Source organism: Aedes aegypti, chromosome 3 (assembly GCF_002204515.2).
Source record: "Aedes aegypti strain LVP_AGWG chromosome 3, AaegL5.0 Primary Assembly, whole genome shotgun sequence".
NCBI lineage: Eukaryota > Metazoa > Arthropoda > Insecta > Diptera > Culicidae > Aedes > Aedes aegypti.
The window spans coordinates 376,806,345-376,823,348 of NC_035109.1; the positions used below are offsets into that span (position 1 = coordinate 376,806,345).

Consider the following 17,004-nt stretch of genomic DNA (forward strand, 5'->3'; position numbering starts at 1 on the left):
ACTAGCAGCTTCACTTATTTAAGCGGATCAAGTCGCCTACTTAGCTGTCCGTCATCTGTCAACCGGAAGCTTCAACAAGCTTTCAACGATGTCTCTAGTGACGGTGCTATTTCTCCTGCTCTTACCCGTATTTTCCGTTGCTTTAGATATCGGTGGACCAGAATTGATTGCGACGACCTTTGCGTACCGCAAGAAGCCAAATACGCCGAACGAGGATCACTGCTTTCAAGGCATAGACGTCATATGCGAACGAAGTGCAACGTATTGTGGCGCTTTTCATGTCGGGCAGAACTTCTACACCACCCCTGCCCACTGTTTGGTGGGAATCGATGGGTAAGGTTCTGGGATCGTAAGGTTCATCAACTAATCTAACCAAAACTTCGCTTTCTAGAATCATCCAAAAACCGAACGAGTTGGACATTGTCGGAGTAGGGAAAGTGAAGGTTACCATTGCCTTGCATCACGAATTTGCCAACCTGACGGGACGGGATGTGGCCTGGATCCACTACAACCAAACGAAGGATGTCCCGACGGTGCGGGTTGCCGAAGTTCTTCCCAACGTAAGTGATCCATGATCATCGAAATAGTCGATTATCATTCAGTATTTCTCGAAAACTTATTCAAACAGACTCAAGTCAAAAAAGTATACAAACTTACTTTATCGATTTTACGTGTTTTGCAGACGAAATTCTACACATTTCACTCAGAACCAACTCGATTTTTCACTTTTAGAACGTTTAATTCCGGATTTACAAACTACGCAAGTAAGATTTTCAACTTTCGCAACCTAACCACTACTTTCGCCGCTCCGCTGTATGGTGAGACAAAGTGACTTAACCACGAATCAAAACAAAAGACTACTTTCGCCGATTTTACACTGATACAAAAACGTCGCAAGTAGCTGAATAAATCGGCTTACCATTTTGTAATAGAGTTTTTGTGGGAAATAATAGAAACTCCCTAGTTTTTGAACGCGAGCTTATTGTATGCAAAATTTAAGCAATGTATACGGCGAAAAAATGTTTAAAAGGTTATTCGTTTTAAAAGAAACGTTGTGATTCTTCTGAATTAATTTTCTCTAAATCGTATGGAAGTTACTTACCACGTCGATACGATACATCGATACGGTACGTCGATTTGAAAAAGTAATCGAGATTTGTTTCAAATTTCAGAAATGCAAACACCTTAAACTGGAGATCTTCGATACGGCGAGTCGGGGAATCCATTCCGGTATCCGGTGGACGGAAGTGACGACCGGGAAAAGGATTTATGAGATCAACGATACAACGGGAACGTCGAAGAAATTTACCGATATCGGATACGCGTTGTTTGAAAATGAGGCCAGGGCCGAAAACTTTCACCTGGTTCTTTGTAATACGCAATGGTCCGAAGTGTACGATGTTCACTACGTGCAAATCGCAAGATTTCAGGACTATCTTGTTACCCTGGACTGCCATTATGTGCAATGCGGGTAAGTTGATTTCAGTTTTGGATCTGTAAAGTATTGACATGAATTGGAACAATTATTATTGATATTGGTAATGATCATAACACAGTCGACGACTGTGTCTATGAGATCACAGTTACAAACTTCCTCTGCCAATTGACGATTTTTGCATTCGTATATCGTTTGTCAAGTACGAACAATGAAGTCGAGAAAATTTCCAACCCGAAAAGATCCTCAACCGGCGAGATTTGAACCCACAACCCTCAGCTTGGTCTTGCTGGATAGCTGCGCGTTTACCGCTACGGCTATTTGGATCCCTAAATTTGTGATTTATTACTTCGGAAAAATAAAAACTTTAGCAAAAATATGGAACCATATCATTTCTACATAGGTACATTTGATTTGTTATTCCCATATAATCTTGTAGGGCAAGTTTTAAGCCTTTATCAATTTTGCAAGAATCATGACTGTGACTACTTGTAATCTTAAACAATATATTATAAAGATAGGATTTATTTATTATATTCTAGACATTTAAACAATCAAGTTTCTACGTTAGACATTAACAACGCCACAATTTTGGTTTGCTACTAGTTTAAAAGCCGATTTGTTTAAATTTATTTGAAAACCATATCGAAACTTGAATCATTAGCTGGTTCATTGATCTACAACAACAGTGTTATTTAATGGTAAGCTCTAAACTTACTGTATAAACTTCAACGTTTCAAGCCACCTTCCTGAACATGGTTTGAACAGGAATAAATACTAACCTGCAAAAAAAGAAAGATAATGCATTAGGTTTGTTAAACACAGACTGCTATGTTTAGAATATCCACCGGATTCCCCCATGATGCACATATAAACCGCCCAGAATTTGCATATTATTCTCATTATTATCGAAGTATTTCTTCCCAAATCCCACAAAATTCCTAAAGATTTCGCACAAAGTTCCCGGAGAGTTCTCACATGACTCTTATGTTATTCATACCAGATTTCCAAAGTATTTCCACAGGACTCTCCCAGGAATTCTAATTGTTTGCCCTATAGGGGAAAAAGGGGCAGTTTGTCCACCTTAAGGATAAGTCGATAAAAGTGCTGAAAATATTATAAAATTTTTGGATTTTTGCATAATTTCCAACAATTTTTTGATCAATACACTAGATTCGTATGATTTCCGTTGTCTTATAAAGTTCACGAATAAATGAGTGATTTTTCAAAATTTGTAATTTTTCGAGTATATTTTTTACCGATGGGGTGAAATGAGCACCCTATTTTTGGTTGTGAAATTATCTCATATGATCTAAAAATTCTATAATTTCCTTCACCACACTCAAAAGTTATTAGTTCTTCTTCTTCTTCTTGTCATTAACGTCCTCACTGAGACAGAGCCTGCTTCTCAGCTTAGTGTTCTTATGAGCACTTCCACAGTTATTAACTGAGAGCTTTCTTTGCCAAACTTGCCATTTTCGCATTCGTATATCGTGTGGCAGGTACGATTATACTCTATGCCCAGGGAAGTCAAGGAAATTTCCATTACGAAAAGATCCGGGAATCGAACCCAGACACCTCCAGCATGGCTTTGCTTTGTAGCCGCGGACTCTAACCACTCGGCTAAGGAAGGCCCCAAAGTTATTAGTGTAGTCAGCAGTGTTGATAGACTCACATTCAAATCTCAATCAATGCGCTCTCCCGTCAGAGCAAACTCATTAGAGATCTGCTTCGCAAATCTCACGCTTGAGATTTTGATGCAAAATCAACTCAATCAACTCAAACCGTAAAAAATGATTCAGTCGCAAAAACTGGCAAAAACTCGTGAAACCCGAATGTTGTTGTTTACGTTAGAAAGGATAACTATAATTTTACCAGACTAACAAGAAATTATTGCCGTGTGTGGGTAAACTGTGGAAATACGAGACAATGAGTCAAAAAGGTGGAAAAATCTCAAGCGTGAGTTGTGAGAAATTGAGTTTTTTACAATACTGGTAGTCAGTAGACTTTTCTACTAGATTTCCTAGAAAACTCGTACAAACATCTCTGACCAAATCCATGTAAAATATCCTTCATTTATCATCGGAAGACATCTGTTCATGAGTTTTTCTAAGCTTTTAAGATTCCTGTAGGAATCACTGACAGATCTTTTGGAGAAATCATTGAATTATACTGGAAGTAAAAGAGTCATATGCCATCATCATCATCCAATTCATTTGAAGAAACTAATCTCAAATTCTACACTTAATATCTTTCCAAAAAAAGACACCTAGACACAAAGACACCCAATAGACCTCTGAGAATTTGAACAGAAGTATCGTGTCAAGAACGAATGAAAACTCTTCAAAGCACTTCTCGTGAAACTGCTAGAATATCTAAGTAGCCTATTTTGGTTGCTTTTAACAATGACACCAAAAATTACTTCAAGAATTCGTGCAGTGTTTCCTTAAAATACAATTTCTTGTTGTTCATATAGTGATTCCATGATATTTTTCCAAGAGTTCCTCGAAAAGTTTGTCTTGACATATTTTAAGGAATTGCTTCTAGAAATTCTCTAGAGATTGCCTCTGGAATGCTTCCGGATTTCATCCATGCATTTGTCTAAAAATGTCTAGTCCAAATTTTTTTTTTCCGATATAGAAATATCTGAATTCTGGGATAGCTCATAAATCTCTGGAGAGATTCGTGAAAAAAATATTTGTAAAATCTCTAAGGAGAACCTGAAGAAATTTAAGATATAGTGTCTTGTGCTACTTGGAAAAATAACACTGCGGGACACGTTTTTGTCTCCAATACCAAAATACCGCTATTTACTTAATTAGGGGTTGCTGAATCCATTGCCGTTTTTAAAAATATCGTAGCACGTCTAGTTTTTGAGATGCTGGCTGTTGAAAATGCAAAAAATTGACTATTTCAGTCAACTTGTATGCAAGTCTGCCAGCTTGTAAGGCAATTTATTTGCTTAATTTGCCACAGAAGTCAAACATCATGTGTATAACAATACTTATCAACATAGTTTATAATACTTTAAATGCGAAAAAGTTATTTAGAGATGGTTCAAAAAAGTATTGTATTTTCTCATATAAGCGAAACGAAGAATTTTGTATGAAGACTGCAAGCATGTTGAAAAAATCGATTCAATCTTAATTTAATCGTGCAATTTCAACCAAATTATATCTAAAATGAAGTTCAAGCCCTATTTTTAATGCTTGGTGGTTTAGATCACAACACAGTTTGACAAATTGTACTTTAAATTTTATGTAAACACCAATAAAACCAGTGTTTTATACAACTTTGGTGACCTGTAGCTGAAAATTGTGACGTGCTGGAACATTTCTGAAAATCAGATTCAGCAACCTCAAATCTACTAAAGACACATAATTTTATCCTTGAGACACGCAGAAATGTCATTTTTGTTACGCTGTGTAATAATTGAAATTTGCGATAGGTATCTATAAAAGATTTTCTGATGATATCAAGGTGAAACAGTTTGGAATCATCTTCTAAGATTGCACCGAAACTTCAAAGGCACAAATCTTGCAAAGAACGCATCCAACAACAGTGCCCTTTTTATTTTGGCTTTGTGCACTAGCACCTCTGTGTGTTTTTAGATCGTTTTAAAAATAGCTTCGCTTACACTGCAAGCAGTCCTGGAAGAATTCCAGGAGTGATTCCTAGATTTTTTGTTGAAACTCGTCCAGAAATGCTTGCAATACTTCCTAGAACAAAATCTGGAAGAACCCCTGCAACAACTATTTCTTAAAGGATCTCTGGGCGAATACTTAGAGAAATTTCTAATTCCAATTCTAATTCTGGTGGGAGTTTGCGTAGGTACTGGACAAGCAAACCAGTTAAAAATTGACGTTATACCATTACATAAAAAAAAACATTATTCAAACAACCACATGGTTTGAGTGCAAGTATCTTTAATGTATAACGAAAACCCCTTTTCCAGATCAGCTTCTCATACATTAGCTTCTCTAATTGTAGTCGAAATTGTATTACAACTTTCATCAATTCCATAAACACGAATGTCTTTTCCTGTGCATATACCAAAATCCAATGTATTCCTATTCTCCACTTCAACAATAAAGGATTTAAATTTTATGTAAACACCAAAACTTACGTGTGGTTTACGCTTGAGTGTGTCGTTTATTATCCCTCCGTGTTTGGATTGTGTTTTTTCCGTAGAACAGTACTTAAAATTATTTGATTAAGTTTTCGTTTCGTGGTATTGCTGTTTTGACCACCGCACTTATGGAAAATACCGGCTGTAATTATTAGAACTACGAAAATTATCAAAAACCTGTTCGTGATATAGCATAAGCAAAAAGTGGAGTACATTCAACAATTGCAATGGATACACAATGCAAGAAATGCTCCGCAGACATCGATATGGTGAACTGCTTATACACTGTTTGCGAAGGAAGATGTGCCCAAAAATTCCACGCTACGTGTGTTGGTGTAACCGAAAATGATTTATGTGCCCTCTCAAGAAACATCGTTTGGATATGCGACGATTGCATGATAGAGTTCTGTAAGGCTAGAGACTCGATTGCAGAATCTTTCAAGGATAATGGACCCGACAAAAATGCAATCACCGCTGACCTAGAAGAACTTAAGTCACAAATCGATGGCATAAATAATTCATTCGCCAAACTTTCCATTGCTATTGCTTCATCATCGTCTTCTAAATCAACGCAACAACAACAGCTACACTCAACTCCAATTGATTCACCGAAACCAAGCTCTAGTGTGTGTATGTCCGAATTCCTGCGATCGCCTATTCCCAACTGTGATGGTACGTTCTCGCTGCTCTTAACCAACATCGATAAACGTGTGACCGAAAGCGAAATAGTCAGCTTGGTATCCCAGCATCTCTCTGCTCCTGAGCCCGAATGTATGGATGTAACTAAATTGGTCCCGCGTTGGAAAAACTATGATCATCTGGATTACATCTCGTTCAAAATAGTGCTACCTCAACGATTAAAACTATTAGCCATGACTGCTGCTACCTGGCCGCATGGGATAGCTTTTCGTGAGTTTATCAATAGATACAAGAATCCGTGGAAACCTTCATCGATGAGAAATGAGACAGTGTAGTTCCTAAAAGATACAATTTTCTTTGTAATAATTTGTTATAGCTATTAATGTAATGTAATGTAATGATGTTATTTTTGAGCCTGTCTAGTTTGTTATGTATGTTTTTGTAATTATTTGAATATTGTTTAGAGCGCATCCGCACGAATTTGTCCAATGTTTATGTTTTTTATTGAATTTTAGTTTTAAGTAAAAACAGTCTGTACAGTATAACTGAAGACGGTGTAACAAATAAATAAATAAATAAGAAAAACAAATCTTCAATCTAACATTTCATTTCTTCAATATACCCGCAGGAACGTAACATCAGAAAATATGATCATCCCCAGTACCATAACTACCAATCCATCATCAGGAAGCAACGTTAATGAGGACAGCGCAAAACCCAATACTAAGAAACCGAAACCACGCCCAAAGTTCGACTCGGGCACTGTTTCACCGCTGAAATACTCGGACTTCCAGCGCATGGAAAGCCGGCCACCATGGGCCGGCTGGTCGACAGGATCTAACGCGCAAAAGCTCGGAGAAAATGTTCCCGGAGATCTTAAAAATGAGCCGATGAATACTAGCCCCCAAACATCCGTACCAGAAATCGCGAGGTACGATGATTGGTTCAATATGGAAACGGTCGCAGATATCGATGAAGAGGTCAATGAGCAGATTGATGCATACGCAGAAATCTCGAATGGCGATGAAAGATTAAATGACGAAACGTTTGCAAAATACGATGAAGAGATCGAAGAGCAGTTTGAACCATCCGCAGCAATCACGAAGGACGATGAGAAGTTCAGTGACAATATATTCAGAAGTATCGATGAGGAGGAAGATGAGCACTACGACTCATTTACAGACACCGTGAAGGACGATGAGAGGTTAAATACTAACACCTCCACAGAATACCCAGAAGCGGTCGATGAGTTGTTCTACCAGTACGTGGATGCTGCCGACGAAAATACGGCGGAGTCACTAGAAGAAGAACGCGGACAGGAAGGTAGCTTGCCAGAAAGCATCATTGTTCAACAGAAAGTAGAGCAGCAAGAATACCAGATCCCGTATTTCAAAAACTTGCAGAATACAATTCATCCAATGGCTGCTAATGCATTAATTCCGACTGGCAAAAAGACCCATCAACGTAACAAATTCAAAAACAATCTTTGCAGTACAAACAGCCGCTATTGTAACACATATCGACAACGTTGCTCGCTAAATGCAGCCCCGATCCGGGTAGACAACTATAATGTGCAGCAGACTTCAAAATCGCATTTACAAGAAGTTGACCAAGATCTAACTCCACCTGAAGAGAGTCAACAAAATATTCAAACAGTCGTTCCGTATGCAGCTGTGAAGTGCAAGAAAGATCCAAAACCTTCTGCAACAAGTCCCACCAAGGCACGCATCGATAAGTTCGCCCGTGTCCAAGTCGAAGTTCCCACAGTTGTCATAAGGAGTTCACCCTCAAGTGCCGTCACCATCGATGAACGCGCGGCAATCATTCAAACACTTTTCTGCGCACTTTTTGCGATCGTTTTGGCATATTGATTGATTTGATTACAGCCCAGTAAAATTCCAGCACGTTAACTCCACTGTTGTTCTTCGTTCGTTCCAATGAATCACGAACCTATGACATGACGACCCAGTCAACCGGCTAATGCAAGCGGTTGTTCCGTATCCCAGTCAATATCTCGAGTAAATGAATGGATGAATGAATGGAGCCGCCTCGTCTCTGACGCCGACTAACCCCCTCTAGCCCGTATTCGTCCAGGCTCAATGACTGTATCGTACATATTTCATTGGTCTGGTCAAGGGAAGCGGGTTTGAGTCGGTCGGTCGATGGCAAGTAAGGGTATGCGTTACTTCGAATTCTTTCTATACGAAATTCCGTGGAATTGAGCTGAATCCCATTCGGCAAAATTTCCAATTACAACAATATATTTTGATATTGCACAAAATATTGGGAAATTTCGTGAAATTGTTACAAAAATTGGAATTAAAATTTTGCCATTTTCCAGTAAACTTCAAAAACAAACATTTGGAGCGTGTTTTTCTAAACATGTTCTTCTACCAGAGAAATCATTCTGGAGTGTTGCCTCGCTCAGCAGTAAGGAAGTTATTTCCTCTAGAAGTTTACAGATGTTTCCAAGCGGGATCTAAAATTGTTATGTGATTGCGAACAGTTTTGATATGCATCAAAAGGAGTTGGTTGAGGTTATACTTTCTAAGGACTTTGACTAGGTGATGTTATGTGATCCCCTATGGTGTTGTAGTACTATGAAGTATTTCACTCTCTGGAATTTCTGACCTTGTTGTTAATAATGTTTCACTTAATAAATAGAATGAAATAATGATTTTTTATGAATACAAAACCATCAAACTTTTATTATTGACAAGGTTTTGAAGGAAATCAATGAGTGAAAGAACTACTTATTAAGTAAGCCACATCAGCTAAGTCCATACATATACATATGTTAGGCATAGGGTCATGGCAAGCGTTTGGTATGTATGGTTCTTATCTAATAGATTTATTACAAGACCACGCAAACAATTTCGAAACAAATTATTTCTATACATCGGTCTTATTAACCGAAAGACTCAGCTATGCTGTAAAACCATTCCTTAGAAAGCACTCATTAGTACCGTCATGTAACAAACGTAACGCAAGAGTGGGTGTGGTTGGGCTCTACGTTACATTCATTGTTCGCGTTTGACAATGGGGACATAAAGGTCAAGATGAACCGAGGCCGGGCTTCGGTTCTGTGGTGGCACGGATCAAGAGAGTCGAACAGCCCCTCAGACTGTAGGCTAGGTCGGTTGGCCACTCGCTGGTGAGCAGTCCATCAGGGTTTCGACGTGCGTGGTTGTCTGGTTCTTTAGGTTTGTGCTCTTGTAGGATTGAGATTTGACCTCTCTTCATCTTCATCTTCATCTTGAATTGACTTCAAAGACCTTGAGAAACACAGATCATTTCTGGGACTCAACAATACTTATACAGGTAGTTCACTTGGTTTTTTAGGCACTTTGAGGATTCTAATTTCTGTAACGACTAAACATTTAAGATATACATAGTCTGACAAATACATTTTTAGCTTGGGATTATCATACAAATGACATGACAGAGTACAACAACGACATTCAACAAAACTTAATACACTTAGTTTCGATGAATAGTTACGCAATTATTGCATTACTACTTGTAACTACTTGTTTCGCTACATAAGTTTATGTTTTTAATATAACATCTCTCATCTTGCTATTCTAAGTTTATTTTTCAAATTCATTAGATTTGTTCAATAGTTTTAATATATTTTCCAAATATTGTTTTTATGTTAAAAATACTGTTTCAATATTGAATTACTTTGCTCGTAAGCTCTAAAATAATCAATAGAATTGTTTGACCCACGGACTCATCACATTTTGCAGCACAATTAGCATTTATTGTGTCAATTATATCCTATTTACCTATTACCCAAGCCAATCCTATTTTTCTTCTCCCATGGCGTTTGCGTGGTCAGCATAGATTATTCAGCCATTACCCCTCCTATCATCGGCTTTGGATTGACTTGCGCTCTTATTGCCCTACCACACGCTGCAAAATGAAAATGAAAAATGAAATTGCCTGGAAAATAGCATTGAACTTCATCTAGATTTATTCAATGTAACTGAATTGTACTACTATGAGTATTAGCTTTCTATACCAAAAATTATTGTGCTCTTCGAGTTTAAATCACGTAATACGAGAAACCTCAAAGCCAAAAAAATAAGATTCAAAACTGACGCAAGTTATAAAATATGACTTTCAGTGAAGTGTACATAACTTTGTAATTTTCCAACCAAATTCTGAACTTTCACCACAGTTCTCTTCAAAATTAAATTTATGAAAAGTTCGTACAACTTTAAATTTGTCTAAATTCGAAACTAGTCTTAGTCAGAAGCAGTTTTATTCAAAATTTTCCTAATTTAACTAAAAGAATCATCTCGATTCGAAATATTTTCACATGAAAAAAAAACCTGAAGTTCGTAGACATAAAAGCCAATTTGAACAAATTGAGATGTAAAATTCTGAAAAATAATGGAACCGTTCTGGTGGGCTTCGATCCCACGACTCCCAACCACGCCACAAAACTATCCATAAACATGATTATTTTTTTTTTTTAAGAAAAGCTGATATTTCTTTGCATGCCATTTTTCAACGGCAATTACACGTTTTATAGTTGAAAAAAAAAATTAAGCATTTATATTTAATTGCGAGTAGAATAATGCATATATATTTTGATATTTGCTTCGATATTTATGTAAGGAAATTAACTTAAAACGGTGTCTTAGGTTTTATATAAGATTAAAACGAGTTTCAGCTTTCGTATGAAATTTTAACCCTTGCAGTTGCATTTTTTTACCACAACAAAAATATTCAAACAGCGATAACTTTTTTGTTTTTCGATGTTGTTGCACAATTTTTTCACGAGTCCTAAGCCAAGTTATAAGGAGCTTCTCTGAAAACATCATGGAAATCGGTTGAGTTGTCTTTAAGAAATCTGATAATTACAAAATTATGTTTTATGAAAATTTCAAGATTACCCGAAATAAAGAAACACGTGTTTTTGTATTTTTTGATTAGGGTGACCATTTCCGAAATAGGATGAACAAAAAAATCGCAATCTCACAAATTTTTTAGTTATTTTGAAAAATTATAACTTTTGAACCGCTTGAGCAATTTCCAAATTTCGTGAACGATATAAAAGCTTAAGAAATTTTAAATTTCAAAAAATTTAAATTTAAAAAAAAATTCACTAAAATTGGTTTTTACATGAAAAAAAAATTAAAAATTCCGTTTTTTTTTTTGTGTTTTGAAGGCCTTGGGACAAAAGAGGCTTTTGCTATTCTCATTTATTCTTGAAAGTTCAGAAAATTTTACGTTTACTGTCAAATTTTTAGCGATGTATGTTTTTAGTTTTTGAGATATATATATATATATATATATATATATATATATATATATATATATTTTAATAAAAAAAATCAGTCATTCTTCATTGGCACATACCAGTAGCGCAACCAGGATTTGGCTCTAGGGGGGGTTTTGTAAACTTGAAGAATGTGTTTTTTGAAAAATAAAACAAGTGTATGAAAATTACAAATTAGATTTTTCTCTGCCACTCTGAGCATACATTTTTATAAAGATTTACAGAACATTTTGTTCTTTACAAACATTGTCTTAGATTCTCCTTTTTAAATATGAATGTTTAAACGAGATTACAATATTCTGATACGGTTAAGATCTTCAAGTTTCGTAATTAGTTCGAAAGTTTATCCAAGCTACACTTGGAGGCACGGACATACATTTGAAAGCGTTCAATCACTTCGTCTGTTCTGTTGCTTACATAGGTTTTCGAGTTTTTCAACGAATGGAATGATCTTTCAGCGCAAATCGCAATAAGAAGGATTGCGACTTTCATTAGCAGTTTGTTGAAGGCAAATCAGCATTATAGATATTGAAGCATTTCCAGATGGTAGACGAAAATAAATGATTTTTCAGCTTAGCAATAGAACCACGATCTCCCTTAATCGTCCCTAGGATTTTTATTTGTAATCATTAAAAACTGAAGAATTCCGGAAACTCACATGCTAAAAACGCAGCTTTTTAAGCTGTGTAAAATGCAGCTTTTTAAGCGGTGCTGCTGATATGCATACATATCTGCATGCTTGTTTGACGAACTTATCTTCAAAAACCAGCAGCCAGAAAAAGCGAGAAAATTTCGTTGTTTTAATCTCCTTGAAGGTCTTCGAATTAGTAAGCCACAATTTAGAAGTTAGGGAGGTATTGAGTTACAGAACAAAAAACCAGTGCAACTGCGATCCAAGGAACCATCGAGGTAGCCATGAAAACCAACTTTTACTATGGTTCTCTAGCTCGATATCGATTTACGAAATATCGAGTAAGAGAGAGTTAACTGTACAATTCACTGCTCTGGTGTTTGTGGATTTTAGTGTTTATTTTAAAAATATATTTGATAATTGTTATACGAAATTTTGCTCTAAGGGGGGTTTTGACCCCCAAAACCCCCCCCCTTGGTTGCGCCACTGGCACATACTGTAGGTCTCAGTGCATTAGATTTTCATATAAAAAAAATCATAACTTTTGAACAGCTCAACCGATTTCCAATCTTTTTCTATGGAATGAAAGTTTAAGATTTCAATATTTCAGAAACAATATAAAGCGCTGAAAATAAAATTTTACATGAAAAAATATAAAAATTTCTAGTTTTTTAGGAAGTTTATATATTTTTTTCATTTTTCCACATGTCACATGTTCATTTTTCCACATTCCCTAATCAGAGGTTTCAGAGATCCATTTTTGTAAAGCATCTCTTTGGAAGATGTTTAGCATGCTATTTGGGTAGTAGTTATCCGTACAAACTTTGAAGGCCTGCCTCTATGCAACCAACCTGAACACATTAATCATTTCTGATATCTTGACCTTTTATGATCTTAAGCAGTGAGTTTGACACATTTCTGATCTCATATATTTATAAAACTAAACCATATGGGTTGATCATTCACCCAGGAAACTTTTGAATGTTATAGAATGGACTGAGTGACAACAACTTTCTTTATATATGTTATAAATGTTCTAAGTAAGTTTCTAATTACCGGAAACTGCTTTAAAACATGCAACTTGAGTTTACAAGCCTTTTGTCATCGACAAAATTGATTCAATGATTTCTTTCACGTTAATTTCTAAACATAGATTATAAAATATTGTACTCATGTATATGGAAACACAGAGTGACAGATGACTTGTTATTCCGGCTTTGGATGGTAAATGTTTTATAATTTATCATGCACAAGTTCTCACTTTTCGTCATTAAATTATGTTTGACCATTTCATTTTCCATGAACATCTATTGAAATTGACAATGCCCAACTAGCTCGTCTCTCTAATGGTTTAGTTAATTCATATATCTATTTCACTTTTCGTTCTACACGAGTCAGTGGAATTTGAATCAAAATGCCCGGAATATGACAAAAAATGGAAAAAATGTTTGGAATAAGCACCATAAAAAGGCCATATAATATTTTTGACGATGCGAAACCAAAATCTCTACCCATCGTAATTTTTTTTAAGTGTTCAGCTTGATAATAATATAAAAGTATACAATATAAAAGTATTTAATTTATAGCTTCCCTTCCCGAGGAGCAAAATATTACTCACAATAGTCTATGCATACCATACTTTGGTATCATACCAATCAGAGGCGCGTCCACGTTTAAAACCATAGGTAGTACGAACGTCACCAAATATTCTGCACACAGTGAAGCAGAGATAATTTTCAACCCTATAGAATCTTAGGCTAAAAATAAAAAGTTAATATATTTTTGGTTGGTTTTGAGTTGGGAAAACTCTACTGTTTCCAAACGCTCTTATGAAAATTTTAGGTGTTTCTTTGCTCAACAAAAAACATAACTTTTAGAAGATTGGCCCATTTTTGTATGTTCTTTTTCTTGATTTTCTCTAGGAATTTCATCAAACATTTTATGAGGGCATTTGCCAAAATTTTCAGATATGACTCCGGTAATTTCTAAAGGAGTTCATTAAGTGATTATTTACCTTGTTACTTCCCAAGGATTTTGCCACGAATATTCCTAGAAAATTTCTCTTAGAATTTTTTTCAGAATACTTCAAGAATTCAACCTGGGTTTACGCAAAAAGCAATGGAGTTTCTCCAAAAGTTTTTTTCGGATTTTTTTTTCAAGAAAGTCCTCACTATTCCAAGATTTTATCAAGGGTTCTGGGAGAAAACTTGAAGGAATGAACACTTGAACATGTGGAGAAATATTTTCAGGTTTTCTTGAAAAAATCCTCAAGCTGTTTTTTTAAAGCTCCGGAATAAACCATCGTGAATTCCCTCGGGAGAAATTCTGTAGAAATCTTTGGAAAATCTCCAAGAGCAACAACTGAAGAATTCGGTTGAAGCTTTAGTGAAAAAATATCTGGAGGAAGTTGAAGGATACTTCATGCAAAAAAAATCATAGTCAAACATAAGGAAATTACTGAAGGTGAGTAGCTTTGGAGTTCTCAAGGATTTTTTGGAGCAAATGGTGGAGCAGTTCTTTTGAGCATCCTTTGAAAAATCGGTGGAGAATTTCTGGGAGAATCGGAAGAGAAATCTCCAGAAGAATTTTTAGGAATATCCATGTAGGAGACCTTGTAAGTATCTTCTATATAAATTAGAATGGAATGGTGTTTGTATGTCACGAATTGGCTTGGGAACGGGACATCCGATAACAATAATTCTTTCCCTTTTGTTTTCCAAAAGGACTCCGACGTGTTTGTGTGAAGGCAAAGTTTGGAATAGTCTTCTGAATAGTCGAAAAAACGAAAAAAAGCTAATCTGCCGTTTTGTATAAGAGATTTTATGACATTTTTCAACAGAATACTTGATGGCAAAACAAAGTTTGCCGGGACCGCTTAGCTAGTCTAGCTCTAAATAAAATCACTATGATAATTCCTGAAGCTTTTCCTTATCTTATCTTTTATCTTAGACGAATTTCATGAAGAGCCTGTTGACCCTGTTAAAGTCTCTGAAGTTTTCTTTGGAGTGTATACTATTTTGCATCAGGATTCAATGCAAGCAAAATAAGGAAAAAGACACGTTTATTACCATTTTGGTTAAGAGAGATAGATTTCTTTATTTAAAAGACTGAGGATCATTCAAAATATGTACATACTTTTTAGAAATTTGCTTTAAAATAGAGAACAAGTCTCTAACAACAAGCCTTCTATCTGTTCTGACTGTACCATCATTTATTGGATTTTTGATATCATTCATATAAAATATATAAACATTTTATATTTATAAACATTTTTTTTTTAATAATTTTGACAAAAATAGACCAGACTGCTTGTCCTAACAACCTAATACAGTGACCCCACGCAGTTGAATCACCCACAATTTATGAATCAGCTGATTTCAAAAGACAAAATTATTGTCAAACTTGTCACAAAACATCACAGAATTACTTTTACACTTAGTTTCTTATCAGTAATTCAGATTCAACTGCGTGGGGTCACTGTATATTTCTAAATAACAAATGGATAAACATCAACAATTTTGTAAACTTGTGTTTTTCTTTTCTTCTTCTTTGAGCTGAAGTGCACCTATTCGCAAACGTTTTCAGATGGAACTGAAAATTCTTGGCAAATGGTTTATCTTGCTGGAATTTATCTAACAATTCTGCAAAAAAAAAATCTTCCAGAAAATCTTCATAATTTGCTCTTCTACTACTACTTGCTGTGTATAATACGATGCGACTAGATCAATGCATTGTTGCATCCCAAGATTCTAAAATAATCTTCTTATAATTCTCTACGAAAGTTCCATAAACTTCTCAAGAATTACTTCCAGGAATGTCCGCAGTTTTTTTTGGAAACCATCCATTGATCAATTCAGAATTTCCATAGAGGATTGCTCTGTATATTTTTCTAGCGGTTAAACAAGTTTCTTGTAACAATTATTATAGTTAGTTTCCCAGGATTTTCACTATAGATATTCTCAATTTTTCTTCTCACGAGTCAGAACTTTTGGGGGTCATGCCCAAACAATATCACGCTTTACTAGGCATGAAAATACCATGAAGAACCTTATCGTGTCTTCTAACCTCCATAAGAATAAGTACGACGTTGATCGAGTTTTTATGTGTATTGAACAGATGATAAATAGTTTAATTTATTTTTCAAGTATTCTACTGATCTTATTTTTTATTTCTTTTTGTTGAATCGTGGGTAGGACAATCCTTTAACTGTCCTACCCAGATGTTTTTGTGCGTAGTACATGTTCTACCTGTCCTACCCACTTACCGCGCCACTGCATACCATAATTGAGCATTCCTCAAAAGTCAATACCTCAATTTGGTATAATAATTATATTGGAAAAAAAATTGAAAGCCATTAAAAATACTTCATTGCGGTATTCGAAAGCTATTCCAGTCCTCAATAGCTGTTCGAAAATTTTTTTAATATCATGATTTTTTTTTTTGTTTTTTTACAAGAGATAATATTTACCATACTTTGTTGTTAGGATAATTTACGGACACCGTGTAGTCCTTCATAAACGTTCAGTCTAAACTAAACTACAAAGCAGAATTTAGAAACAAATCATATTATTTTAGCAAAACTTATAATTTCAATGGGAAAGATTCTCGTTAACTCAGTTTACGAACCTAGTAAAAAAAAGACTTCGTAAACCGATATTTTTGTGTCTTTCACATTCCGTATATCGTTCAGCTTCATACCACCATGGAAAACTTGCATATCACATACCCTTAGTGGCAACCCCTAATCATGATGGACCGGCACGCGATGTAAATTTCGCAACAGCAGCACTCTGACCTGGGGCTTCCCTCCTGCTCCCTGGGATATTATATCACGTGTGCAAGTTAATTTAGTCCCGTTGATGCCGAGCCACATTCACGCT

The 17,004-nt window shown here is 35.7% G+C and overlaps 2 protein-coding genes across 2 annotated transcripts in view; one reads left to right on the plus strand and one right to left on the minus strand.

Moving 5' to 3' along the window:
• Positions 1 to 17,004, minus strand: part of LOC5575195 (beta-1-syntrophin) — a 756,119-nt gene that overhangs the window by 584,504 nt on the left and 154,611 nt on the right. The gene's annotated exons all lie outside the window — the stretch shown is intronic.
• On the plus strand, positions 20 to 8,113 carry LOC110678873. The gene is made up of 4 exons (XM_021852425.1): positions 20 to 333; positions 392 to 560; positions 1,173 to 1,471; positions 6,832 to 8,113. Exons 1-4 carry the CDS (start codon positions 89 to 91, stop codon positions 8,072 to 8,074), a joined length of 1,956 nt encoding a protein of 651 aa, XP_021708117.1. The 5' UTR covers positions 20 to 88; the 3' UTR covers positions 8,075 to 8,113.